The sequence below is a fragment of the Embiotoca jacksoni genome, unplaced genomic scaffold (genome assembly GCF_022577435.1).
Source record: "Embiotoca jacksoni isolate LCO1_2020_lvr unplaced genomic scaffold, fEmbJac1.0.p SCAF_4, whole genome shotgun sequence".
Lineage (NCBI taxonomy): Eukaryota > Metazoa > Chordata > Actinopteri > Embiotocidae > Embiotoca > Embiotoca jacksoni.
In genome coordinates, this window is record NW_027185392.1 from 10,991,178 (window position 1) to 11,019,095 (window position 27,918).

The 27,918-nt window shown below is 41.7% G+C and overlaps 2 protein-coding genes across 6 annotated transcripts in view; both read left to right on the plus strand.

Moving 5' to 3' along the window:
* Nucleotides 1–6,502, plus strand: part of pkn1a (protein kinase N1a) — a 50,963-nt gene extending 44,461 nt beyond the window's left edge. For all 3 annotated transcript variants that reach the window (XM_069167218.1, XM_069167217.1, XM_069167219.1), the window contains exons 15-23: nucleotides 210–285; nucleotides 854–945; nucleotides 1,369–1,545; nucleotides 2,338–2,400; nucleotides 2,846–2,922; nucleotides 3,295–3,437; nucleotides 3,897–4,004; nucleotides 4,236–4,316; nucleotides 4,796–6,502. In XM_069167218.1, coding sequence (XP_069023319.1) covers nucleotides 210–285; nucleotides 854–945; nucleotides 1,369–1,545; nucleotides 2,338–2,400; nucleotides 2,846–2,922; nucleotides 3,295–3,437; nucleotides 3,897–4,004; nucleotides 4,236–4,316; nucleotides 4,796–4,999 — 1,021 coding nt within the window. In that variant the 3' untranslated portion in view covers nucleotides 5,000–6,502. The remainder of the gene's footprint in view (nucleotides 1–209; nucleotides 286–853; nucleotides 946–1,368; nucleotides 1,546–2,337; nucleotides 2,401–2,845; nucleotides 2,923–3,294; nucleotides 3,438–3,896; nucleotides 4,005–4,235; nucleotides 4,317–4,795) is intronic.
* A 1,821-nt stretch (nucleotides 6,503–8,323) lies between these two features.
* map2k7 (mitogen-activated protein kinase kinase 7) lies at nucleotides 8,324–27,811 on the plus strand. Of its 3 annotated transcripts, XM_069166772.1 has the most exons (13): nucleotides 8,324–8,511; nucleotides 10,435–10,482; nucleotides 13,328–13,472; nucleotides 14,131–14,197; nucleotides 15,553–15,666; nucleotides 17,115–17,234; nucleotides 17,419–17,526; nucleotides 17,623–17,802; nucleotides 18,496–18,576; nucleotides 19,274–19,416; nucleotides 19,595–19,640; nucleotides 19,748–19,883; nucleotides 23,088–23,205. In XM_069166772.1, exons 1-13 carry the CDS (start codon nucleotides 8,388–8,390, stop codon nucleotides 23,102–23,104), a joined length of 1,329 nt encoding a protein of 442 aa, XP_069022873.1. In that variant the 5' UTR covers nucleotides 8,324–8,387; the 3' UTR covers nucleotides 23,105–23,205. The 3 variants fall into 3 exon arrangements, with proteins under 3 accessions (XP_069022873.1, XP_069022872.1, XP_069022874.1); XM_069166771.1 differs by lacking the exon at nucleotides 10,435–10,482 and having other exon boundaries at nucleotides 8,325–8,511; nucleotides 19,748–19,887; nucleotides 23,088–27,811; XM_069166773.1 differs by lacking the exons at nucleotides 10,435–10,482; nucleotides 23,088–23,205 and having other exon boundaries at nucleotides 8,326–8,511; nucleotides 19,748–22,337.
* The last annotated feature ends 107 nt before the right edge of the window (nucleotides 27,812–27,918 follow it).

A 27,918-nucleotide genomic window follows, 5' to 3' on the forward strand; every position in this document is an offset into this window, starting at 1 on the left:
ACACTTTGATAGTTATTTATGACATCGTTATTTATAACATGTCTGCTATTCTTCCTGTTACAAGTCAAAATGTCTGCTGTCCAACGTTACATCCACATACTTTACAGAGATCTGTACCCACACTCAACTTTCATGTCTGCCATATGAGCAACTGATGTACTTCTATTTTATCTTTGGTATCCACTTTAAATGCGTGTCTGTGTCTCCAGTAAGCAGAGGAAAGGTCCTCTGTCCCTCCACGACTTCAGGCTGATCGCTGTGTTGGGCAGGGGACACTTTGGGAAGGTACAGTTTCACAAATTCACTTTTTTTTTAATGCATCAAACTTTTTGACTTGGAATTCACAAATATTCAGCAAAAGTTCAGCAAACAGATCTGTAATAACACAAAGGAAAAAAAAAAGTGGTTTCGTATGTTCACAAATAGAGGTACAGTACATACAGCGACAATAGTCTTGGACTTATAACCCTTATGGATTGCAGTGTGTTTCAAGCTTTGGACTTTCTCTGGCAGCATCAGGAGGTTTGTGCAAACATGTTTCCAGAAATAAGAAAAAAGCTGAAAGTGATGTGATAGTCGCATCATAACCAAAAGACCATATATACAAGATAGTTTCTAAAAAGTAAAAAAAGGAAAAAAGTTTGGGTTCTTTGACGTGTTAGATGCCTGTATTTGTGCACATATTAAACATGTCTCAGATTTCTGTATTTTACAACTCTCTTCCTTTTCTGTTTGTGAAACATTTAACGTCCAATGCAAAGTGCTCTGGCTGCTGGAGCTAAATATGTCTCATGCATATTGATGATGATCAGTCAAAAAGGACTTGCTTAAAAGTGTGTCTGTGTGTCTCCAGGTGTTGTTGTCAGAGTACAAGAAGACAGGCACAACGTACGCCATCAAAGCCCTGAAAAAAGGAGACATCATCTCTCGGGATGAGGTGGAGAGGTCTGTGATGTGTTTATTCCTCAAACATGTGCTTATGTGACTGGTTGCCATTTTTTTGCCTGAAGTTTCAGAGCTCCAATTATACTTTTATACACAGTATATAATCTACGGCGCCTTGTTTTGTATCAACATGATTAAACTTCATCTGTGGGCTGAGCATGTGTGTCTCATTGGCCAAGATAAACACTGTCCAATGATGAATAAATGTCCCTTTAATGTTTTCCATCGACTCGATCTCTTTTCTCACTTTTCTCTAATCTTCTGCGTCCTCCTGTCTTTCTCCACTTTTCATTTCCTCTTCCGCCTCTTCCTCCTCCTCCTCCTCCTCCTGATAATCTCTGTCCCCTTTGTCTTTACTTTCCTTCCTCTTTTGTTCACTTTATTTTGCCTCTTTATCCACTTTGTCTCTCCTTCCTCCTCCAGTTTGATGTGCGAGAAGCGTATCTTTGAGATCGTCAACTTGTCGCACCATCCCTTCCTGGTCAACCTGTTCGCGTGTTTCCAGACACCAGAGCACGTGTGTTTTGTCATGGAGTACACAGCAGGAGGCGACCTAATGATGCACATCCACGCAGACGTCTTCACAGAGCCACGGGCCGTGTACGTAGTGTGTGTGTGTGTGTGTGTGTGTGTGTGTGTGTGTGTGTGTGTGTGTGTGTGTGACACAAAATGCTACCTAAATTATTCTGCCATTATTTTTTACTTACTCACTTCTCAAAGTGAACTAACAAACTTTGTTAGTTTTAATAAATGTACATTTTATGTAGTTACAGCCCCAGTACGCCAGACTTTCAGGGTTATTTTGGAGTCTGTAGTTTAAGGATAAACTCATGTGTCTCACTTCAGTGTTAAAACACCACTCACCCACCAACACTGATAGTTCTTGTACATTTTTCCGTCCAGTAAAGAGATTCCTTCTTAAAACTATAAACCTTTTTCACAGCAGGCATTTTCAACTTAGTAGTAGCAGGAATGTACAGGTAAAATAAATGACATTAATAAAGGCTCAGTTCCATTAAGTGTCCCAATGAACTGGCATGTACATTATGTTTGGGTTTACAATGTATGTGCACGGCTTTATAAGGAAATATGGTTAAAAGAAAAGCTCAGGCTTTTAAACACGGTGTCGGTAGTGTCAGGTACATACAACTAATTACATTTTCAGTTAGAGATACACTTATTTACAGTAGGACCAGCAGCAGCTGCTTAGCCCTTCAGCAGTAGTGTTATCAGTATCAAAGCAGTGCAACAGCTGGCACACAGCTGGTTGTCAAACCTCACAGCAGATTTGGTCACTTGTGATCTGAAAGCATCATCTGCTATTTACTGAGGTTTACATTTAATCCTGTGTAGCTGGAGGGTAGTAATGATGTTTCTCTGTTTTGACTTCAGGTTTTATGCAGCCTGTGTGGTTCTTGGACTTCAGTTCCTCCATGACCATAAGATTGTTTACAGGTGAGTGGACGCCACACAAGCCTGTTTTCTAACGCTATAGAAAAAACACAAAAGACTTTTGTTTCTATTCAAGAAGCGACAAAACACCCACCACTTGAATCTGTGCAAAAGATGTTCAAAATGTGCAGTGGAGAAGCTACAAACATCGACCTGTGTTTCTTTTGGAATTCTGAAACGATTAATGCAAACTCTTTGACAAAAGAATTTCATCAAAGATCTTCCAGAATAATTCCTATCCCTATGAATTCCCATTAAATACTTGACATTTTTATTTGACACAGCTTTGCAGTCTCAGTGCAGCACAGCCTTTCAGCTGCGAGGATGGCTGTAGACAGAGGGGCTACAGAGTGTGTGTGTCTTTAAACTCCTTGTGTGCTCACTGCTGTGTCTGGTGAAATACTGCAAAGAGACAACGATTCTCACCTACATCTCTTCTCCCTCCCAGAGATCTCAAGCTTGACAACCTGCTGCTAGACACAGATGGATATGTGAAGATTGCTGACTTTGGACTGTGTAAAGAAGGTGGACATCCATGTTACTGACAGATTGTGTTTTTTTTTTTTTCGTGTTGCGTCTGTATGCAGTTTGCCTCTGTTGTGAAGATTTTTCTGCCAGGATACAAGTTTATTTTGAACAATGATTGTGTCAGGAGGTGTGCACATGTAGAGAGCTCCTGAAGCAGGCTGCCAATTTTGTCTCAGACTCAGAAACACAGAGGTGTTGATATAAAAATAACAAGTTAAACAAACAATGAAACACCAAAGATTAAACACGATAGACTTCAAGGTTTTCCTCATCTAAGTCACAAAGTTACAACAAAAGAGACAAAGGAAATTAGGAAGTAAACCTTCCACACGTTCTGCAAGACTTTCATTTGTCTGCCTCTGTTTGTAGGGATGGGTTTTGGCGACCGGACCAGCACGTTCTGTGGGACTCCAGAGTTTTTGGCTCCAGAGGTCCTCACAGACACATCCTACACCAGAGCAGTAGACTGGTGGGGTCTGGGAGTCCTCATCTATGAAATGTTGGTGGGAGAGGTGAGAAATAACATGCACAAAGTCAATCTTTTTACACCGTGCAGCAGGTGACAGCTGCGTGAATTTTTATGTGAATGCACCATAGCAGCTTTTCACATTTATCCGATTCGTCACTGAGCTTTCACAGCAGAGCTTGTAGGTGAGACAGTGTTTCTCTGAAAGACGAATCTGATTATGTCCAGATCTTAAAATGTTTTGTAATTACCTTAAATTGTGAATTTAACAAAAGACCAAAAAGATAAAAGCGTAAAGGTGATCGATGTAACTAAGCACAGTGCAAATGTGCTGCGTTTCTTGCAGTATATGTAAAGATACTTTATATTTATAAGATGTGAGAGGTTCCTACACGTCATATTACATATTCACTGTGGTTAACACATTGATTTGTGAATTTCAAATTTCTGAAATTGTTTGTATTAAGTGGGTTTTTGTGTGTTCTCTGTGTGTTGCTGTGTGTAGTCTCCATTCCCAGGGGATGATGAAGAGGAGGTGTTTGACAGCATTGTGAATGATGAAGTCCGCTACCCACGCTTCCTCTCCACGGAGGCTATTGGCGTCATGAGAAGAGTAAGAACACACACACACACACACACACACACACACACACACAATTTCTCACCATCTCGCCATTTTTGTCACACACTAACTATACGTGACAAATGCTGCACATACATATGAAAAACGTAATCACAACACAGTTGACAATCTGACACACTCACTTACTCATAATCACACAAGTCATATTAATGTTTGACTGTTATTTCCCATCATAATGTCTTTTTCTTTGTGTGTGCGCAGCTGTTAAGGAGGAACCCTGAGAGAAGACTGGGTTCTGGTGAGAAGGATGCAGAGGAGGTGAAGAAGCAGCCATTTTTCAGAGTAAGTACACTGACGAGGTCTTTGGAGCTGCAGACGGAGCCTGTCGTCTGCGGCTCCTCATCTAACAGCTCCCTTTGGCTGCTTGCATTATTCCTCCCTGCAGTGTTTAAAACTGACGAACGTCCAGATCTCATTGCTGAGGCCCTTTTGTGAAGTAGCAGCGCTCATAATTTTCAAAGCGTCTGTGGCTTAGGACAAATATAATTTAGAGTTATAGAACTACAGTTGGTTTACTAAAGAAAGTAAAATAAAGCAGATATCTGGAAGTACAAACATGCACATTGGACTAAAACTAAACTCCAAACCACAGAGGTGTATGAACATGTATTGAGAGGTGGCAGCGGAGGGACCTTTTAAAAGCAGAGCTTTCTCTCTGGTCAGTTTTGGACAGTAAAACAGTTACACTGTCTTGCAGAACTGCGTGCAGGACTGAAAAAGATTTGACCTTTTTAAAACTTTTCATTCTCTTTTTTTCCAAGAATGTGGACTGGGAGGCGTTGCTGCAAAGGAAGCTGCCCCCTCCCTTCGTCCCATCTATCAGCGGCAAGGAAGACGTCAGTAACTTCGACGAGGAGTTCACCACTGAACCTCCGACGCTCACTCCTCCGCGTGAGCCCCGTGTGCTCTCCCGCAAAGACCAGGATAGCTTCCGGGACTTTGATTACGTCTCTGACCTCTGCTAGTGGGCTGAAGCCCACAGAATTCGAGGAAGGTTGGATTTTGAAGGCTTCACGGTGGTTTTTAGCCAGAGCGGACCGACAGTCTCTGATGACTGTTCGCGCTCGTCCGCCGATACTTACACTGTGAACGAATGCAGAGAGACCGAAGACAGTCAAGTCTGTGTTTTGTGTGTCTGTAGGGTTTTAAAGATCATGGACTGAGAAAATAAAAGCCGGGACAGATAGTCATTGGGGTTGAATGTTCTTTCACAAAACGAAGGACAAACGAACACACCAGTGAGCTGTGTGTTTTTCAAACATTAGCCTTTAAAACCCCTCCTCCCATACTCTTATGTGTCAATGTAGTCACCTGTGCAGCTGTGAGAGGAGCTCACTGTCTTTTTGTACTATTGACTGTCTAGAGGTTGCTCAGTGGCCTCTCATACCAATGCCTTACATTTGTATTTGTATTTGTTCCACAGAAAAGCATTTGTGTTAATTTTGTAGCCCAGCCAGAGGGACACAGTGAGCTGCAGAGACTGTTCTTTAAAAAAAAAACCGAAGAAATGGTGACATCCAGAGGGAATCTGTGCCCACAGCTTTTCCTGACCCTCGATATGTATGACTGATATTTAGTGAACTATTAGGTAACTATAGGGTAAAGAACCACTGTCTTACTTCACTGCAGTGGACTTTTCTTTGAATGTCCAACAACTACATTTTTAAATCTGTGCTGTTTTCAATTTTACAACAGCAGTTTGCAAACGAGTCATATTTAATAACAGACTCCTCGGTGCATCATTCAATACGCAATATGGTGGGGTTTTTTTTAATTGGACTTTTGATTCCAAGAAATAATTTGACGGTAACATGTGTAGCACATCCACCCACACAAACATTAGCATAAAAGCTATGTGGCAAACACAGGAAAAAAAAAACACTAAACTGTGATGTAACAGAAAGTTCATTATGGGTTTGAGACACTTTCATCCAGTTTTGTACATGCTACCGGAGTTTTGTGAACATCAAGTAAGTAATTTCCCTCTAAGACAATTAAATATTGAAGCTCTCAATGGCTGAGAGAGTTGTTTCAGTGTCTGTGTTGAGAACTGAAAGCCACCGACAGGTTCAAATCTACTCACTGTGGTCATTGCAGGGTTTGGTTTTCGGTTTCTGAAACTGATTGATATCTAAGCACTTGTGGAAAATCTGGGTGTTGCCACAAGCAAAACAAACTTTGTTGGCTACTTTTCCACAGTAGAAAGAATTAGAGAGCTTGCTGCAGTAATTCTACCCCAGTTCTGTCAGCAATACATTTCTAAATTAATAAGAGAGGGCCACACAATCATAACTGTTGGTGCCACACTAGCCAGCCGTAAAAACATCTGTAACATGCTCTGAGCACAGGGGAGGTTTGTTGTGCAGCTGTATGTATGACGGTGTGGATTTTACTTATCTTGTGTACGACAATACAAAACCATATGAGAGTATAAGAAGACCTATTTTATAAAGAAAACCTGGAGTGAATATTACGTCTGTTTATTGTTTTCATGGGACATTGGAGTGTTTATTTAAACAGAGGAAGGTTCGAGTACAGACACTGGAATGTGAAGCTTAAAAAAAAAAAGAAGTAATAACACCATTTCATTAAAAACACATAGTGCATAAATAGTGCAAAATACAGTTAAAATATAGGCATACTTAAGCCTAAACTGGGATTTTCCAGGTATCCTGGCTAAATTAAGCCTTAGATTGTTTTAATGAAAGCAGTGGCACATAAATTATCATGGAGATTTATTCTGTGCAGCTTGCCGGCTCCAGACAAGGCTGTATTATTCCTGGTGCCTTACAATTATTAGTCACTTAGATCAAGAAACTATTTATTACAGTTATAAATTCTGTTAGTTACTATAAGCCTGCTTTAAAATATATATATATATATATATATGTTTATGAATATAAAGCCTCGCGTTACTCTGTTATCCTGGATTTCTTAATTCTGCTCTTGTGAAACAGCCTTTGCATTTGACTGTTTTATGTAAAAGCTGCTTGCTGCAGACATTAGAGGTAATTAGGGAAATTAGGGGTCCAACAATATCTATAAACGCTTTATTCTAGTTTGCTGGGCGTTTCAAGCAGCTAACGTTGCCATGCCAACGATATCAACAACAGGGAAATAAGCCACATAACCAACAACAACAACAACAACAACAACAAAATCCTGGACAGTGAGAAATGACAGGGTCCATCAATATCTATAAACACCTCAGTTTAATGTAGCTTGGCGTCTTGAGCAGAGGATGGGCGTGCAGAGCAGTGGACCCACACCTCAAAACAACCTTTTGACGAAGAGTGACGACATCTCCATGAACCCTTTAGATAAATAACCTGCAGCACATATTAAGTTAGGTGTGCAGGGTTTTTGCTGCAGCGCACCAATGACGTGTACGTGCAGGCAAAGTGTGCACAAAATCAGGTGTACCCTGGCCTACGTTACACGCACGCTCCCCGTCGATGTATGCGAACGAACGCGCCGCATATGAGTAATACCTGTGTATACCCGTGTATACCTGTGTATACTTGTGTGTACTCGTGTGTACCTGTGTATACCCGTGTATACCTGTGTATACTTGTGTGTACCCGTGTGTACCCGTGTGTACCTGTGTATACTTGTGTGTACCCGTGTATAACTGTGTACCCGTGTATAACTGTGTACACCCGTGTACACCCGTGTATACCCGTGTACACCCGTGTATACTTGTGTACACCCGTGTATACCTGTGTACACCCGTGTATACCCGTGTACACCCATGTACACCCGTGTATACCGTGTACACCCGTGTGTACCTGTGTATACTTGTGTGTACCCGTGTATAACTGTGTACCCGTGTATAACTGTGTACACCCGTGTACACCCGTGTATACCCGTGTACACCCGTGTATACCCGTGTACACCCGTGTATACTTGTGTACACCCGTGTATACCCATGTACACCCGTGTATACCGTGTACACCCGTGTATACCTGTGTGTACCCGTGTGTACCTGTGTATACCTGTGTATACTTGTGTGTACCCGTGTGTACCTGTGTATACTCGTGTGTACCCGTGTATACCTGTGTATACTTGTGTATACCCGTGTGTACCTGTGTATTTGTACATCGTCGGTGTACTGAAGTAGACGCTCGTGATATTGAATTCAATTCTTCGTCAGCTGACGCCAACAAGCACGTGTGAAATCAAACTGTAAAAGGTTTGAAAGGTTTCTGTCGTTTTCTACAACTCTCCAAAGTAGTGTGTGTGTGTGTGTGTCAGTGTGTGTGTGTGTGTGTGTGTGTGTGTGTTGCTGGCCAGCCTGCCAGAGAGGGAGTCGAGAGCTCTGCTGGGAAACTACATGGTGCTCAATTTTTCAAGATGTCGTCGTTGGAACAGAGGCTGTCGCGAATCGAGGAGAAACTAAAGCAGGAAAATGAAGAAGCTCGCCGGAGAATCGACCTCAACATCGACATGAGTCCGCAGCGATCACGTCCGAGGCCGAGTGAGTGTCCACCGGGGGGGACCGGGTTGTCGGTTAACGGACAGAATAGCAGGAGAAAGACCGGAGAGGCGGCGGGGGGAGGAGGAGGAGGTGGAGGAGGGAGGTGGAGGGAGGTGTTGCTATATGCTAAAAGGCTAGCTACATAAACAAACGCCGACTCAGCTCGGTCCGCCGATTTCACAGTCTAATAACCCGCTTAAGAAGCGGGACAGATTCTTTACTGAGTAACGTAAAGCAGGATTTTAAAGCCAGATGTTCCTGTCGTGAAATAATCCCGCTGGAAGTCAAGGTCCCGAAACCTGTTTTGATTCTGCCCTGTCAAACATGCTAGGCTAACCTGCTAGCAGCCAGTGATAGTCGGTGTGAAGGCCCTCCGTCCGGTGGAGCGGGGCTTTTTTGGGGGAAAAGTTTCCAGTTTGTTTATGACATATTACGGACGTGCCATTTATATCCATCTTATCAGGAGGTTTATATCATTAGTAGCCATCGTATTTGAGTGTGACGTTTGGACAAAGTCGGGTTTTCACTGCCATTTTTGATGCTCGACGGAAACAGACGCTAATTTGTAAAAAAAAAAAAAAAAAAAAAAAAGCTGTGTTAACGCTGGCTGACGTTGAACCGACGTTAAATCACGTTGGTTTCGGTGTTATGAACTACTGCTCATCGCATGGTGATGAAATGCTTAATTTTCAGCATAATTACTGGATGTAGTCCCTCGCGGGTTTTGAGGGAAACCTGAAATCAGTGTTGTGTGTGTGAGCCACCTGAGGAGAAAACGACCTGCAGCCGAGGCTGCAACTTCACCTCGTTGTTGTCTTGAGACGTGAAACATCGAGAGGAAACTCCGGTGTGTGTAAGACAGACGTGATTATCCTGCCTGTGCGGTCGTGAGCTTTTAAAACTATTCACTCTTTCCTGCAGATCCTCTCCTCTTGTCCATCCACATAAGTTTGACACCGCAAACATATCTTCCTATTTGGTTTTGTTTCGCGTTTTATGAAGCTGCGTTTGCTTGTCTGTAACAAATAAATGAAGGTAAATGTACTTATTGTCAAGTCTCATGAGAGCACCAAAACCAGCAAAAAACATTGATTGTCCAAACGTGTGTCTGTGTATCTAAAGCCTGATGAGACCCTGGCATAATCAAGTCAATTGAATTTCATTTTTTTCACCCCCTCTATGTCATTACAAAAGCAAGTTTTGTCATTAGAGACGATGACCCAGTTTCTGTTGCACCATTAATCTGTGGACTCTTAGACACATTTTAAACCTCTGAAAAAAAGAGCACTGATATCACTTTGATACCCAGAATTAGAAGATACTGAGCTAAGGCATCGGTGTTGGAGGAGATGGGTACGTTACTCTTGCAGACCACCAATGAACCACATTGTTTACAATGAGTTGCATGTTCCTTCGTTACACACTGGACATGGGCACTCTACTATATTTTGAGTTGACTAACACCATCCTGCCTCCATAAATAGTCATTAGAGCACCAAACGTGTGTTAATCTGCAGTCCCCGAAAAACATTTGACTCCAGTTTGGGTAATGTTTGTTTAAATCTGCAGTGCCTAGCTGTGTTAGGAAATTACTGGGCCTTTTTATTTAGATGTATTGGTTCATTAGGACTCAGTGGGCTTTGGGCTGAATGCCACAGACAACGTTGGAAAGTATTAAGAGTCAGCGTGGCGCATAGTTGATTTTGGTCTTAATGAGATTTGTCGACAATAAGAAATAGAAAAATGCCAGTGTTTTGTTAATGCGTGAAGAGAACAAATGTGAGAAAGTGTATGCTGTTTCCATTTATTTTATGATGGAGCGTGTGTGTGTCTGTCTGTGTGAACACATAGGGTTGTCCCAGCACAACAGTGCAGTAATGTGCGTGTGTGTCTGTGTGTGTATATTTTCTTTCCTCTGTTTAGTCATCGTGATCCAGCTCAGTCCTGCTCCAGCCCCCTCCCAGCGTGCAGGTATCATTCAATCCATCGCTCTCTCTGCCACTGCACTCCCCCTCAACATCTGATCCCCCATTATACCTTCAATCCCTTCCTCCTTCATCCTCTCTTTCTGATCTTTTTTCAGTTCATACCACCCTCAAATAATACCAGAGAAAAACTACAAACTAGTTTAGTTTACTTTGTTTTGGCCCTTTCAGTAGAGCCTAATAGGCCCCCAACACCACTACTTTCCTCACATTCTTCATCTTAACATTTTTATGCACATTTCTTACTTCCAGTTTAATTTTGAGTTTTAAAAATACTTTGTGTAAACACATAACTCAATCCATCTACAAATGGCTGGGAAAGTCTGTTTAATATGACCAACTGAAATGGTCTTTTGAGTAACATATAAGAAGTAACTTGTGTTAAAAGCACTTGACAAGGTGTTGTTTCAAAGACATGGATTAACCACAACTTTTAACATACCAGCACATTATATCAAACATCCTTTGTCTCATCTAATAATTTTACAACTAAATACGTTTTTATCTGCGTTATTTATCAGTTATTTACACCTCCTCTAAACTCACATCATCTCTCCATCTCTACTCCTCTCTCTCTGTCTTTGTGCGTCTGTGCCAGTGGCAGGGTAGTGTTGGTATGTGTTGATGTTCACAGTGTGTGTGTATGCGTGATTGTGAACGTGTGTCAGATGATTAACCTTTGTTTTGCTGGAGGCAGAGAATCACGGTGCATGAGGCTTTTCCGCACGGCACGATGTTTTGGGTTATTTTGTTTGACACAGTCTCTAATCCAGCATCCCCACTGGTCGGCCTGCAGGAGTGCTGCGAACGCCCCGGCCTCTCTTTCTCTCTGTGTTTTCTTTGTGTGCCGACTGAAGACTTTGCTTCCTGTCCGAGTCCGACTGACTGTCTGTCTGACTGACTTCCAGCTTCGTCTTTGCTGTGCAGTTTTGGCCGAATTTCTCCTCTCTCACATCAGACTTTTTGATGTTGTTTGTCTGTTTTTCATCTTCTGGCACCCTCCCCTTCCTTTTTGCAGCGGCACTGTGTGAGCTGGAGGCGGTGCAGCACTGCCTGCGAGAATCTGTGTTTGTGTGTCTCACCCTCTCCTCGCTCCGTTTGCCCGTCAATCCTCCCATCCGTACATCTGGAGCCAGCCGAACTATGGAGATGCAATCTTTGCCAAAGACTGCCTGAGTCTTCCTTCCTCTCCCCAATAACCCCTCCTCCCCTTCACTAATTTATTCTCCCCTTACAGGCTGTTCTGTCCAGGTGACTCATGGATACGAACACCCGCAGCCGCTCTCAGAGGAGTTGCCAATCTGCCACAACACAAACACTATTAAATTATTATGATGATGAGAACAGCTGCATGGTCCTTAAAATGTTTTGCAATCTTGTTACAAACATTTAAAAACTTGATGGTGGGAATTTGCTAATACATATGGCGATAAACTCTCAATAATAATGTTCATGGTCGGGGGAGGGGTCATCATAGCTGCTGACTTTCTGTCTTAGCATTTGGTTGCATGACAGATACTAATACTACTTTAGATTGTTCTCCTGAAAGTTTTTAACATATCTTTATGGAAATGAGTCAATGCTTGCTTGTACATGCACCCGATATTACAAGGCTGGTGGAGTTTAAACATGTCCTTTAACGCATGGTTTAGACCTGGCTTTATATGGGGCTAAAAGCATCCTGCATACTCTGTTTGGAGTTTGGATTTTAGTGCCAGTAAGATGTGAACTGCCCCTACAACTGTTAATCAGACATCCAGGGTTATGAAGTCATTTATGAGTATCGGTAACGCAAACTGCGGCGTATTACAACCTGGGTTTTATTGTCACTGCTCCGGCCATCGGTTTTATCTGTTATGATAACTTTCTACTAACCAAAATAATTGCTGAGATCTGGGAACACAACCACGTTACCAAAAAAGGATGTACAAACACGAGCAGTTAAATAACCAGGTTTGCCAAAAACAAATATGTGGTGTGGAGGTTTTACCTCCAAAATAAAGTGGTACTTAACCTGGTGCATGATCATCTCGCTGCTCATATTTGTTCCCCTGTTTGATGTATTTTTGTAATGTTGCTACGTTCTGAAATCTCAGCGGTGACTTCAGTGAGTAAATGCTATCATTACAGTTTAAATCAATGCCTGAAGCTATTAAAAAATAAAACCCATATTTAAAAACACTGTAGTTTTCCTTTGAAAACAAACTGTGGGCTTGAACATCCCTAAACTGTACCTCCCAAACTGCGGCCTGACGCTGTGCTGTCTCTCTCTGCCTGAGAATGGTGTTGCTTTTGCTCTGGAATAACCATCCTGTTTGTTTTAACATTGGGTTGGGACATCAGTGAAACAAAAACAAAGCTGTAACTTTGGGGAAAGAAACAAAACAAGTTCTTATGCTGTTTAAATATTACGCGGGGTCTGGATAGCAGTGTTGTAGTGAAATAACTCTTTGACCTCGCCAAGGCCATTTTTCCTCGGTGTCTCACGGGAAATCATTTTCCGTCGGTATGATACAGGATATGATGGATCTTGTTCTCTTTTGTCATTAGACACTTTTATTAAGTCGGGGGGGGGGCTCTGAAATCCGGATTACAGGAAGAAAATACAAAGTCAAAGAAGTCACTGAAATTTGTAGAACAAACCTAATAAATTACAAACACATTATAAACTTCTGTATTGACGCACAATAACTTAAAATCATTCAAATAATGGAATATGTGAATGCAGGAATACACACAGTGAGCTTAAATGGTGGCGTGTGATGTAAAACACACTGCCACCACCCTTTGTCAGCTATCTGTGTCTAATGTGTCATGTCTCCCCACCCCAGCGCTCCAGCTGCCCCTGGCCAACGATGGAGGCAGCCGCTCATCATCTTCAGAGAGCTCACCTCAGCACCATCCTTACCCCAGCCGCCCACGACACATGCTCACCCTGCCCACGCCTCCTTATGGCCTCCAGAAGAGCTTAGAGAAGTACGTTGATTCCTAGACACATGCTGACATTTATCTGAGTGAAGACAAATGTAACAGGCTGCCTGCATTTACACTAACAAACCAACTGATGTTGTTCCTGTGGCATCTGTAGGCATCTTTATTGTTGACTGCCCTTCTGCTATTGTTAGATGGCGGGAAAAATAATATTTAATACCCTTTCAAGTTTATGTAAATACATTTCCTGAGAAGGCAGCCAAGTGATAAGTACCGTGAACATACTTGTGTCTGGTTTGAAAATGATGATTAACACCAACTCGCATGCAAAAATAGCCACAGTGAGTGCAACATTTTAAGTGCAGAGGGGGTGTAAAGATGTAAATGTGGGGAGACTAAACAGAGTCACAGTTAGCGGTCCTTACGTACTTGAACACGGTTAAGATTCACACCAACACTCGGTGTTCACTTTCACTTTGTGAAAATATGTTATGCGTAATGGATCCACATGCAGCGAGTGCGAGTGGAAGAGATGTACGGAAACACGCGCACAGCATCCAGGTCTAAATCATTTCGTCTCTCGCTTCTCAAGTGACTGTAGACGTTTCACAGAAACACTTCATGTAGCGTTTGCTGACGTGTGTGTCTGTGTCTCTCTGTGTGTGTGTGTGTGTGTGTGTGTGTGTTTTTTTTGTCCCTACAGTGCAGAGATTGACCAGAAATTGCAGGAGATCATGAAACAGACGGGTTATCTAAAAATCGACGGTCAGGTGAGACGTACACACAGAGACACTTGTTGCATTTTAGTCCCCTCAGTGTTGTAATCACAGAACAAGTCTGGACATCGTCTGGATCATTCTTCATGACAATCAAAGACAAAAACCAACAATGACTTAAGCCTTCAAACAAACGCTGCCTTTGTAGCCAAACCTCATCATAGCTTGTTCCTGTGTGCCATAGAGAAGTATTATGAAAAAACTTTATAAAAAACCATCAGCGCCACAGTGTTGCACTGGCTGACATTTCCCTTCTTTACCATCTACATTGGCATATTTTGCATCAACCCCACATACATCCTCCTGCTGCCTTTAAATCACAAAAGAGGAACAAATGTGTATTTACTCCTGGTTGAGTAATATCCTCTGAAACTTACAGTGTCTGATTTCTTTAGGAAATTAGTAATGCTATTAGAAACATAAAGCAGGAAGAAATGAAGGTTTTGACAGATTGGCTAATACAATGTTGGTTTTGGCTACGTATGTGTCCTGGGCTTCCTTTAATACAAGACAGTTTTCTCCTTCTGGCAGCAATAAAAGCAAACTTAACAGTGCGCCTGAAATATTCCAAAATACAGCCCCACTCTTGTTCTCCTCAGTTTGCAGAAATAATTTGCAGCTGCAATGGAAAAGCACATCTCCTGGTCTAATAGGCACAGAGACCATTGTTAAAGCAGGTCAAGGTTAAAACCCTATGAAAGCAAACATCCACACTGCTGGCGTGCCCTTGAGCCCAGCACAGACTCTATCAGGGCAACAACGGCCCTCTCTGGCATCTTTTTCTCTTTGCCCATAAACAGAACATCATGAAAAGCATCAACAACCTTGATGCTTGTTGTTTTGTCTAATGATGGCTGACCTTATTTTAGTTTGTGTGTTTTCTTCCTCTCCCAGCCTTCAGGTCCAGTTTCGTAATGAGAGCCATTCAGGGTTTGCAGATGCTCGAGAAAATAATGTGACTCATTACTGCTCTCCAGATTGTTTTTACTTCCTCTCATTAGCCCTTGGGAGGCTTGCTCCATCCTGCACTCAATAAGAAGTCACTCACTGCGCCTCAGTCACCAATGATTTCGTTTTAACGAAGAAGTGGATTGATGCATCTTTCCACTGTATGCTGGTGTTCTGCAGCAATGGCCGATGGGGGAGCAGCTTAATTACAGATCAAAACATTTGCTACTAAATGGCCCAGTGGGGTTTAATATTGCTGCATGATGCAGAAAGTCAGAGCTGGCCTCGTTATTTTCAGCCTGAGGAGTTTGCATAAAAACAACATTTATTTAACATTTTAGTCAGTGACAATATCCTGAGCGAGAGCTGAAGTTTTGGATTGTGATTGTGTGCGTCCACAGCGGTATCCAGCAGAGGTAACAGACCTGATCAGTGAGGGGGAGATCGGCAGTGGAACTTGTGGACAGGTCTTCAAAGTGCGATTCAAGAAGACGGGCCACGTCATCGCTGTCAAAGTAAGACCCTCCTGCATTCACCTGTCCACTGTTCACACAACCAGCTTTATTATGTTGCATATTACGGCTAATGTACGCGGGATCCAACTGTCACGGATCCGCTGCCCTCAGAGTGTGTTCACCAGGTCTAAGTTCTGAGTGCATGTCTGTGTTTTCCAGAGCCACTGAAGCTTATAATTTACTGGAATATGTTTATGGAAGGTGTGCCTTTATTTAGTGGCAATTGATTGAAAATTAATTTTATGATCATTTCAATTGTTTCTGACTTTGTGTTCACACATACACAGCAAAAGCAATTTTTTGTGTTTGTAGTTAGAGAGAGACAAGTAAAAAAAAAAATCAAGAGAACAAGACGACCTTAACCTCCTTTCAATGTCTTACAATTGAAAGAAATCTGATAGGGGCTCTTAACTAGTTTGTTGACCAGATGTTTTTAAGTATTTCCAGCTGCAGATAGAATCATTACTAAACAACATGGTCGGATGAAATAAAACAAAATACAGCTTAATAATAATAATGTGAGATTGATAAAAGTGACATTTAAAATGACTGAGGAAGGAAGAGACCAAAGATTGACAGATTCAAGTACAGCCACAGGGCATCTGTCCCCTCAACTAAATGAGCTGCAAAAGTGTATTTATGCTTGTGAACCATGAGAAGTGTTGGCACTTCAAATGATTTTACTAATGTATCTGCTAAAGAGCAGATACTCCACTTCTGAAACGTTTCCAGTAAAGACAAAATCAACACAGAGTGGTGACATTGCCAGACAGCAGCCAGATGCTGTGTGCACTCGACTGCATGCACACACACAAGTTATTAGTTCTGTCTGTCCTTGGGGAGCTGGTGTGCTAAAACATGAATCGCAAAATGTGAATTTTTGTCGTGGGTTTGTCTGTTTTATTCCCCAAGCCAGGTTTATTGTTAATAGGACCCCTAAAACTCTGAGCTGGTGTGGTCACTAGTTTTCGCAGGAGCCATCATGATTCCTCATGATTTACATTTCTATACATCTTAATGTCAAGTTAATTGAAGTATTACGAGCATTTTGTTGGCTGCAATGTCTCATTGGCTTCTTTTTCCTGTGTTGGTACCCGAAGACGAGAACATTGTAATTAAGTCTCTCTGACAGTGACGTAAACACTCACCCTCTCTAACCTCAGTCAGCAGGAGGAGCTTCAGGCTCTCCCGGCAAAGTCTTACTGTCTTATTTTCTTCAGTGCTTTAATTGTGACCAGTTTACCAACACAGTGACATTAATAACCTCACATAATACACCCTCTGTTTAAGAGATGACTTAATTGTAGCCGTCCAGTCTGTTTAACAATTAGGCAGTCAATCAGTTTACCACAGGAGTCTTGTTGTTCTTTGATTTTCTTAATGGCTTGTTTCTTAATGCATGCGCCCAGCATTAAGTGCCTTTAATTTTTGTTTGTGTGTGTCACCAGCAAATGCGTCGCACAGGAAACAAGGATGAGAACAAGAGGATCCTGATGGACTTGGACGTGGTGCTGAAGAGCCATGACTGCCCTTACATCATCCAGTGCTATGGTGCCATAGTGACCAACGTGGGTTTCCCCAAAATACTTCACTGTTTGTATTCTTAATAACAAAATTATAGGATTGTGAATTCAGTCATGTGTTTGTACTCTTTTATTTGAGTAAACTCCCTTAATTTCAGTATTCAACTAGTAAAATCTATTTGTATGTGTGTGTGTGTGTGTGTGTGTGTGTGTTTGGATACACGTACAGACGGACGTATTCATCGCCATGGAGCTGATGGGAACATGTGCTGAGAAGCTGAAGAAGAGAATCCAGGGCCCCATCCCAGAGCGAATCCTCGGAAAGATGACAGTGGCAGTAAGTCGTGGATACACGCACAAATGGCAAAGTGTAACATTGCTCACTTCACTGTTTTGTTCTTACAGTCTTACCGCGTGTGGGTTTCTGCTCCAGATAGTGAAAGCGTTGCTCTACCTGAAAGAGAAACACGGTGTCATCCACCGGGATGTGAAACCCTCCAACATCCTCCTGGACGATAAAGGTCAAATCAAACTCTGTGACTTCGGCATCAGCGGACGCCTCGTCGACTCCAAGGCAAAGACTCGCAGTGCCGGCTGTGCTGCTTATATGGCGGTAAGTGAAAACCCATGCGCACGCGCACACGCACACGCACACGCACACACACACACACACACACACACACACACACAATGTACACTGTGTACATAGCTCCAGGGCTATCAGTGATTTGAAGCATCAGTCAAGAAGACCTTAAATTTAATCTAATTTTGTTAGTTGAATCGCTGTATCTTTTTTTTTATTTGTCTTGATCAATGTGCAAAGAGCAAGAGAGGATAACAGAATGACAACGTTTATTGAAGTCTTGTCTCACAATTACTTAACTACAAACTGATTGTGATGGACGTAGAGAGCGGGGATGGAGAAGGAGGGCAGAGTGACGCATCTGTTTCTGCTCTGACACTCAGTCAGGACACGTTGTTTAAACACTACAAATGGTGAAAAAGAGCCGTTGAAACATGCAACTTGTGACGTACGAGTTTTATTATGTGGCTTCTGGACGCAGGAGTGGATCATATGTTTCTCATAATTATAATCAGAGAGAAAAAACAGGAGTAACAATGTTAAGTAATTATGAAGAAGAAAAGCAGGAACCACAAGCACATCTCAAATTACAATACAGTAATGAAGATTAAAACACAGAACCGCTTCCAGATTCATAGTCCGCATTATCATAAATATTTGTTTACACATGATACACACACTGTTGTCCTAAACTGAGTGTTGCCTGCTTTTGAATTCTTGCAGCCTGAAAGAATAGACCCTCCAGATCCTACCAAACCTGACTATGACATCCGAGCAGATGTGTGGAGCCTTGGCATCTCTCTGGTAAACCTGTTATCATTTTATTAATATGTACAGTGTCAGTCTGATGTGCCACTTGATTTGTGCATTTCCTTTTTGCTGTGCCTGTGTTTATTATGTCTATTTTGTATCAATTATATTTGATCAAAATGGAAGAAACATTCAACAAATATCAAATCAAATAGTGCTTGAGTTGATGGCAAACATACTTGGGATGCAATGACAGAATTTCATAGCATAAAAATAATTTTGACATAAGTTCCATCATGTATCAGATGGGTATTTATACTGTGAGGAATGATTTTTAAAGCTAAAAAGTCGCAGAATAATTTTCTGTTAACTAAATGATGAATCATTGTTGCAGTTAAAAAAAAGGAAAGAACATGCAACACAATATGAATAGAAATGATCAAATTTGAAATGATCATTTTTAGAAAGGGATACATGGGCCTTTTCACAATTCATTATAAGCATATAAGAAGGATTGTTGCTGCATAGCAGTTGAAGAGTTTGAGCGTAGAAGTTCATTCTTGATCTTAACTACAGAACCTCTGGAATTAAACTGCAAACTGAAAGTATCTGTTTGACTGCCATCAATATTTGGCAAATTAGTATGATGAAGGGTGAAATAAGTGACGCTTAGTTATTTATCCTGCGTCCTTACGAACAAGTTAAGCATTTGCTGCGGTTGAAGATGTTAATGGGTCGATGTGTCCTCTAGGTGGAGCTGGCTACAGGACAGTTTCCCTACAAGAATTGCAAGACAGACTTTGAAGTTCTGACCAAAGTGCTGCAAGAAGATCCTCCTCTCCTGCCTCTCGGCATGGGTTTCTCCCTCGACTTCCAGTCCTTCGTCAAAGACTGGTGAGTTCAAATCCGACGCTCACTGAAACTGACTGGTTTGTCAGTTCAACATGTGCAAATTTTTATAACTGCACTCAGAATAAGATCCAGATGTGGTGAAGAAACTTGTTGTTACTTTGGTCCTCTCACACTGTCTGATTAACTGAGATCTGTTACCAATTCATATGTCTTTCTACAGCCTCACAAAGGATCACAGAAAAAGGCCAAAATACCATACGCTGCTGGTATGTCACATTTTGTATTCTGCAAGAAAGACATTGTTTAGATTCACCGGAATAAGAACAAAGTTAGCTCATTTCACCTCTGTTTTTTGTTGCCCGTCTCATCACAGGAGCATAATTTCATCCTGCGTTATGTGGTGCTGGAGGTGGATGTGGCTGGTTGGTTTCAGACGGTGATGGATCGCACCGAGTCGCCCCGCAGCAGCCAGTGTTACAGCCATCAGCACCAGCTCCACTCGCTCTTCAGTAGGTAGCCTAGCCTTGACCAGCTCGGCGTTAGCTTAGCCAGACGCTAGACTAGCCTAGTTTAAGCTTTGCCAAGCCCAGACTAAGTCTGTTCTGGTCTAGCCGTGAGCAGCTACGCCTAGCGAGAAACCCATCCTGCCTGTCCATCTGTCCATCGGAGAACCTGAGGAGCCCACAGAGGAGGGAGAGAAGGAGACTCAATGGAGGACTCTGGATGGACAGATGGAGCGATGGACGGAAAGATGGATGGATAGATGACATAGGTGGCTCTGTTTAATAGTCTGTTGAATTTGGACAGGCAGACACGGGGAGGAGGGAACAGGAAAACGTGCATACTGTAGTTGGCTTCATTCATTATCTCACTGTCTCGTCACACTATCATATCAGGTCGCATCAGTGTGTGTAACAGCCACACGCTTACATACAAACTGTGTGTATCTTTTATCTTTGTCTACATTTCCTTCACTTTTTCAGAAGTTTTTCACCTGTATGTTTGTTCCCAGCATTGATCCGAGCCGTCGGATCAGTCAACAGAGTAGTCACTACACACTGGAACGAAGCATCTGCTACTTCAGCAAACACAAATCGCTCTTGTACATAAATTACATGGAGGTCTGGTGCAATTATGATTCTTCAGGTGTTTCTACTCACACATTCTCAGGCTGTATCTATATGTGGTTGTGTGTGAATGAGCATTTTCATGTGTGCGTGTGTGTGGATAACTATCCAGACACACTCACTGGCTGTTTCTATGAGTGAAGTTATATTTCCGAGTCATTTATTCACACTAGAGCTCTAACACACAAAGGAAAACAAATTAATCTGTTCCCAGCGCATTTTTAATATGCAAGGACTTTATTGCTCATTAGTTTTGCTGTGAAATATGTTAGAATACCCATCTTTTTTTTTTTAGCAGCTGTATAATTGGAAAAAACAATGGAAAAAGTATTACAAAAAAATTAGCGTTGTATTGTAGCTTTATAGAAAATGAGGCATTTAAGGTTTTGATTTTTGTATATTCAGGATGAGTTGAACTAAAAGTGTTTTAAGAGACGGAGGCATACTAAGGAGTGAAAAGATGAGCTAGAAAGGAAGCAACGGCAGGCTTCATAAACTCTACAAGTGTGAAGGAAAGACGGAGAAAGAAGAAGAGGGAGCTGCGTGTGCTGATTGATAAACATTTGGAAGATAAATGTTACTCGTGCGAGAAACGAGGGACACGTTGGAGGTCAAAATGGGAGCAGAGTGCTGCTTAATTAAGATGGAAACAACAGTCTTTATCTTGTACAAATAATATCACTGAGGAAGAAGTTATTAACTGTGGAGCATTTCTTTTACTTCACTCTCATCGTCTACCTCTTCCTCTTCGTCTGCCTCAGCTGTTTAGTGTGATGCGGTGCTCCACGGTGTTGCCAGACCAAAGGCTGCGTGTAGGTGGTTGTTTGGTGGAGCCCAAGAGATTTAAAGTTTCAGTTATTAAGAATCCACGCAGACGAGTCTTGATAAAGCAGTTTTGGCGTTTTAAGAACTGGAGGAGGAGTGTCAAATTATGTAGGGGCCCGACAGTCCAGCCACCACCCACACGTTGAGAAAAAATAATTCTTTTTTTCAGTTAATTTTTTTGTCCAATACTGGTTTTTTTTTTTAGGATTTCAGATGAATGTGAAAGCAATTACCATTTTCCAATATTATCAATTATAATATTTTATTGAGTCTATAAATAGCCAGAAAATGGTAAGCAATTTCAAGTTGTTGTTTTTTTTAAAAACAGTCCTAAAATTTACCTGATGGTCAGTTTATGATAATTTCAGATAAAAAAAAGAAAAGAAAAGAAATGCAGCCACTCTTCACTTTTTAAATGATTTTTGCGTGAAAAATGATTAGAAACAAAGACCAATCATGAGCTGTGGTGCAGAATACTTTTCTGCCGATTAACCAATCAATTATTCAAGAAAATGAATAGTCTGAATATTTTGTAATATGCAGACTCCAGTGTAAAACACTGGAGGTGGATTTTTTTTTTTCCCCCACCATGTGATTATTGTTCCAAGTAAAAATAGCCTCGTCAGTGGCCCCCAGATAATTTGACTTTGAGACCCCTGACCTTGAGGATTGTTGAGATGAAACTGAGTGTGTCAGGCTCGATGAACCAGGCAGAGCTGCACTGGTCAGTGTGTGTGAAACAACAATGTGTAGACGTATAGATGAACTTCACGAGCGCGGGTCCACACAGAGACTGACTGACTGGAGTCCTACTGCTTCCCCTCTTGCAGGGGCCACAGCCAAAGCATGCTAGATGTGCAGACTCTCAACTTCCCACGCTACGTCACACTTCAAACCAAATCACTGCTAGACACAGAACTGAGGAGCAATGATAGAGAGAGAGGAAACTGTCAAGTGTCAAGAGAAAGATGCAGGAAGGTTGTCGGGATGGCAAGAAAAGATAAGCGGAAATGAATCGACAGGAAAAAAAAAAAAAGAGAGGAGAGTATCAAGTGAGATGAGAAAGGAGACGGGGAGGATAAAGAAAGTGGGATGTCAAGTTTAAGAAAAGTCCGAGACAAACTGGAGTTGGATGACAGGAAGTTAAGTGAGGAAACAGGGAAGGAAAACAAGAGCCCAGGTTTCACAGGACAGCCGAGCTCTGAGGCCAGCTGGTTCTTGTAAAAAGCTTTCGTGGTGTTACACCGACCTACCAATTATGATTTTAGCAAGCGAGTTAGTGTGTTGTGTTTATGATGTTTTTACTGTTCTGTTCAAACTATGTTATTTATTTTACATGGCTACTGCTGCTACTTTTTATTGCTTTAGACGCTGCTGTCACTTCTTTTCCCCAAAGGACAAATACTTTATTCTTGTTCTTTTAAGCCAAATAAGTGAAATAATGCAATGTCTACACGTGTTACCAAATACAGAGGAGCAAGTCTTAAGAGAGCAAAAGCAAGTGAGCGTTGGTTGGAATGGATTAGAGAAGGAAGTGCAAGAAGGTCGCCTTCACAAAAGTACTAACTCACAAACTATAAACACACACTTCACCTCAAATGTAGCTCTATGTGTAAAGGAAGTAGTTAATCATTTATATCCCAGCATCATACTACAACTGTGTACAGTGTACATATGATTAGAGGGGAAGTCTGTCTGTCCAGATGCTTTCTGTCACATCCATCCAATACTCTGTCCGTCCGTCCCTCCATCTGTCCACAGGTCGCCTGCAAGCTTGACAACCGAGACCGTTCACACCAAAGGTGACCACGACTCAACAAAAATACGAAAGAGCGTTGTTGTTGTTATTGTTATGACTATTGTTATTGACATTATAATTGATTACTCTCAGAGGTGTGTGTGTTTCGGGGGTGCTGTATTATAGCAGCGCCGTGTGTGTGTCATATACCGTACAGAGGGAGACTGGTGCACTAACACGCGACAGCGGCAATACAAATAGCTGGCTCGTCCTTCTGCTCAGTAAATCGAACTCACTGTTGTTTGACGGGCCTGTGAGGAAGTCAGTCCAGCTTCCTGTCTTTGGGTTACCGGGATTCACTGAACATGAGCTGTCCTGGATAACTGCTACCACACAGCTGGTTATCAACTGGCTCTGTCAACTCTGGGTTTACTGATCCGGCTCTGAATGTGATCATGTAAAGCGGCAAATCCTAATCAGACTGAACCACCTCGAAGGACATGCCACGTTGTGATGACACAACCTCTTATTGAAGAAGAGAAGAGTGTTACTTCAATAGTGTAAGTGAGTATAAGGCTAAAAGTAGGTGTTCTTGTAACTACACAGGTCTTTTTAAGGGGTATTCCAGCAATTTAGAATTACATACCCCCAATAGAGCAGTAGAGGAACAGATAGCCTCACTTCAACTCAATAGAATAATCTTCAGGGTTATTTTTTAAAACTTCAGAAAGCTCTCCTCCTGACAAGTAAACTAAATACGCAACGTCGATGGCATCCCCCTGATGTCATCATGCATTCAGCATTCTCACTTTCATGTGCAAAAGCATTGAATAGTTTTCACTCTGAAAAAAGTTAGGTGTGCCCTTTAAATACATTTGGCACTGTGCATTAGGAGTATGAAAGTCATCTAAACTGTCAGATGTTATGAATATCCAGTTAGAAATGGTCATTCATTGTGCCCCTTGGATTGGTAATCTATAATATCTTGTATAAACTAAGAGTGAGCAAATTATTGTGTAAATAACCATGTTGGTAAATCATCTTGAGTGATGACCCCTCTGATCGGATCTAATGAAATGAATGTGCTCTGGAGGGAGTTAGCCACGCAGCACAGGTTAAAATGGTGATCAATCCCCGTTAAAAAGTCAACCAGAGTTAATCCCAAAGACAAGCTCGTGTGATTTCCTGAAACTGGCCCCTGGGCCGATGTGACGTCAAATTGGCACGTCTCCGTTAGCTCGGCCTTCGACGGTTTAACGTCCAGACCAGATGTGACCTTAAATTGATTTCAAGCCACGGTTTAATTTCAGCACTGAACAGGGTTTTCCTGCTCTGATAATCTTTGCACATGAAAGGGTTCGCGGTTCCTCATCACAGGTCCGCTCTGCCCCGCCGTTAAAACTGTTGTACATAGACCTGAATCTGGTGCTCAGCAGCCGCCCGCTGCACCGCTCTGCCAGCACGCAGCCGAGGTGTCCTCACCGGTGCCGTTTCAAATCCACAGACGAGACGGTTTACCCCCTCCATATCAAACCCGTGTCCAAATACTCGTGTCCAAAGTTGGACCCAGTCTCCCGCTGTCGAGGTCCTTCTGTTATTAAACTGGTGTGTATTTTACAAACACGCGCACACACTTGCTCGCCCGTGCTGTTTGACGGTGCCACGCTACACCTCTCTGTACGTCAGTCAGGTGGACGCCTGGTTATGTGTGTGTGTGTCGACAAACGAAACGTAATTACTAATTCACACACACACACACACACACATCAAATGTATAAAGTTATCCCATTCTTCACAGCCATGCTGGCTACAGCCGAGAGTGGCTTCGTGTGTATATTAGCTCGTCAGGTGGCCAGCGGTGTCAGAACAGCTGGATCACAGCGTGAAACCTGCGCGGTGCCTCAACACCGAGCAAAAAGTGTGTGCGTGTGTCTGTCTGTGTCTCGTAACCCCATCTGTAAGTAAACCAAATATCATTTTCACTATGCAGTCATTCAAACCATGTCAGCTTGCTTGGATGGGGAAACAAACAAAAAAAAGCCTCCTGTACATACACAGATTTACAGATGAGCTGGAGTTAGCGACGGTGTGTTTTCCTTTCCCAACATCCGCCTCCCTCCTGTGGTCAACATCGCCGCCTTCAGCTGGCTCAGAGAAAAAACAGAGCAAGAGATATGTTTTGAATGAGCTGACAAATATTTAAGGATTGTATTGGGGTCGGGGAGGGACGGGGGTTAGACTGGGGTTTGTAGTTCGGGGGAGATACAGATCAATGCTGTAAAGTATATCAATTGCATGTTATTGTCACCGCTGTAACTGCCATTGTTTTGTTTTATGTTTTGTTTTGTTTTTTCTTTTTCTTTTTTCCAAGACAATGGTCGGTTGGGACGGGGATGCACAAAACTTTATCCTTATTTATGATTTTTACACATATAGTCTGTATTTTTGTTTTTGAAAAAAAATGTTGAATTCTTGTGTACTTAGGAAAAGACACTTTTTTGCCTTTTTTTTTTTTTTTTTTTTTTTTTTCAAACGTTCTCTGTCGACTTTGCAATATACTTTTTCACTTTGTACCCATCACTAGTTGTTGTCGAGGAGGAGGAGCTGTATCTTTATTAGCAGACAGTGTTTGTTAGGAAAAAGTGTCTGAACGTCCTGTTTCCCCTCGTTCACGTGCCGCGTGTCCTTCTTTTCAGTTAGCTGTGTGAGCGTGCAGAGTGTGTGCGTGTGTGTGTGTGTGTGTGTGTGTGTGCGTGTGTGTGTGTGTGTGTGCGTGCGTGTGTGTGTGTGTTAATTCGTCTACCAAAAGTCTTTATCGACGGTGATTACTATTATTAGCTTTTATTTTTGTCCATTGTTTTGTTTTTTATTATAATGATTATTATGATTACTGTTGTTGTTGTTATTATTATTATTATTATTATTATTATTCAGGGCAAAGTTGACACCAAATTGAACAAAGAAATAAGTGGGTGATCCCAGACAGACGGCGCTGAGCGCAGGACGGCGTCGTCCGTCTCTCTGAAGGTTTCTTTTTCTGGCGAGGTGGGGCAATTGTTTTCCTCACCGTTACCTGTTGTGTCTGTCCACCTTATTCAAACCGCCACGTAAAGATAACCTCTGAACTGAAAGTCTCATAGTATTTTTTTTGAATTATTATTATTATTATTATTATATATTGTTTTCCTTTGATCAGATATGATCGATTTATCTCTTGTTTCCCCAGTTTGGGTCATAAATTGTGTGTGCCGTTATTTTATTCTTTTCATCCCCGCCCTTTGCTTTTGGATTTTTATTTTGTATTCCGTTTTATTTTATGATTATTATTTTTTCTGGTTTGTCGGATGCTGTAGTAATGAGCTGATGGTCAAACACCAGAGCTTTTTTTTCTTCTTTTCTTTAATGCTGAGACTGTCGTGACCGAGTTGCACTTGTGATGGGTTTTATTTTGGTTTTGTTTTGTGTTGCAGATTGTTGTGTAGAGAGGAGAATATCGGGTGTTTTCCTTATTTTCTTAAAGTCACAGCAGTTATTTTATCAATCATAAAAAAAAATCTGTGACACAGAGCGAGGAAAATGATTCAACAGTGTATTTTTCTCACTGGTATTTATTTATTGGTCATTTGTATGTTTCTTTTGGTTTGTTTGTTTTTTATTTGTTTTTATGTGTATTGCTTCTTTGTGGAGGGCAAACAGGACTCAAGGTGGAGGAGTAGTCTCATTTTCTCATTGTGTACAGAAAGTCATCACACTAATATGCAGTCTATTTCGTAGAATAACAGGTGAAAAAAATCTAAACCTGCAGCACACTAAAGTGCACCGTTTTTGGCAGTCAGATGTCCATTATTTTGTTCACTGTTTATTTACCCTCACAGAAGACAAACAAACTGCTGGTGGTTCAAAGCCACAGCACGGTGTATTGGACTCCAGTTTACTTTGCTAATAACCCAGTAAAAGCTTTTATTGTTTGAAACTTGGACGGTTTTTAATCAGTAAGTTCTGAACCCCACACCTACGGCGCAGTCTTTGTTTTTGTTTTCCGGTGTTTGAGATGATGATAACTACTATGATGGTGGACTGATTGGCTTGTTATTAACCTGCGATCCCTGACGGCAAGGCAGGACACGTCTGCTTTGAAATACCATTGAGGTTTGTTGCTTGGTCTTTTGGAAATGCAGTTGTCAGTCTAGATTGCATGACTTTGCTAGTGTGCAGCGTGGGGGTGGGGGAAGGACTGACTTCAGTCACCGCTGTTGCAGTTCAAAGGCTTCTTGTATGTTCGACACACAATGGATATATTGTCTTGACAGTTGTATCAATCGACACAGCTTTACTGTCTGTTTCTTAAAAACGTTTTGTTTGTTTGTTTTTGGGCTGTATTTTATCGCCCCCTTCCCCCCCATTATCATTTCAAACAGAATAAATGCCATTATATTGTGAATACCTCAGGATTTTTTTGGAGAAAAAAACAATAAAACACTTAAAAATCAAATAAATAAATAAATAAAAACTCATAAAAAAGTTTATATGTTTCATGATAGCTTTTTTTCCTTGGAGATATGACTTTTAGTCTCCAATAAGCCCCTCCTCCCACAATCCCCACAATCCCACAATGCAACTTGATATTCAGGAATGAGGTGAAGTATCAGAAGTCGGGGTATGTACACACACACACACACACATCTATCTTGACAATAATAGTGAAATTGATTTGTGAATTAGTTTCATTAAAATGTCGTGATTGTAATGTCACTTCAAATTGTGTTTAGTTTTCAGAGACCTGAAACTTTATAACAAAGTTTTAGTTTGAAGTTATCACGGCACTGCAATGCTTCACTGCATTGGAATTGGATT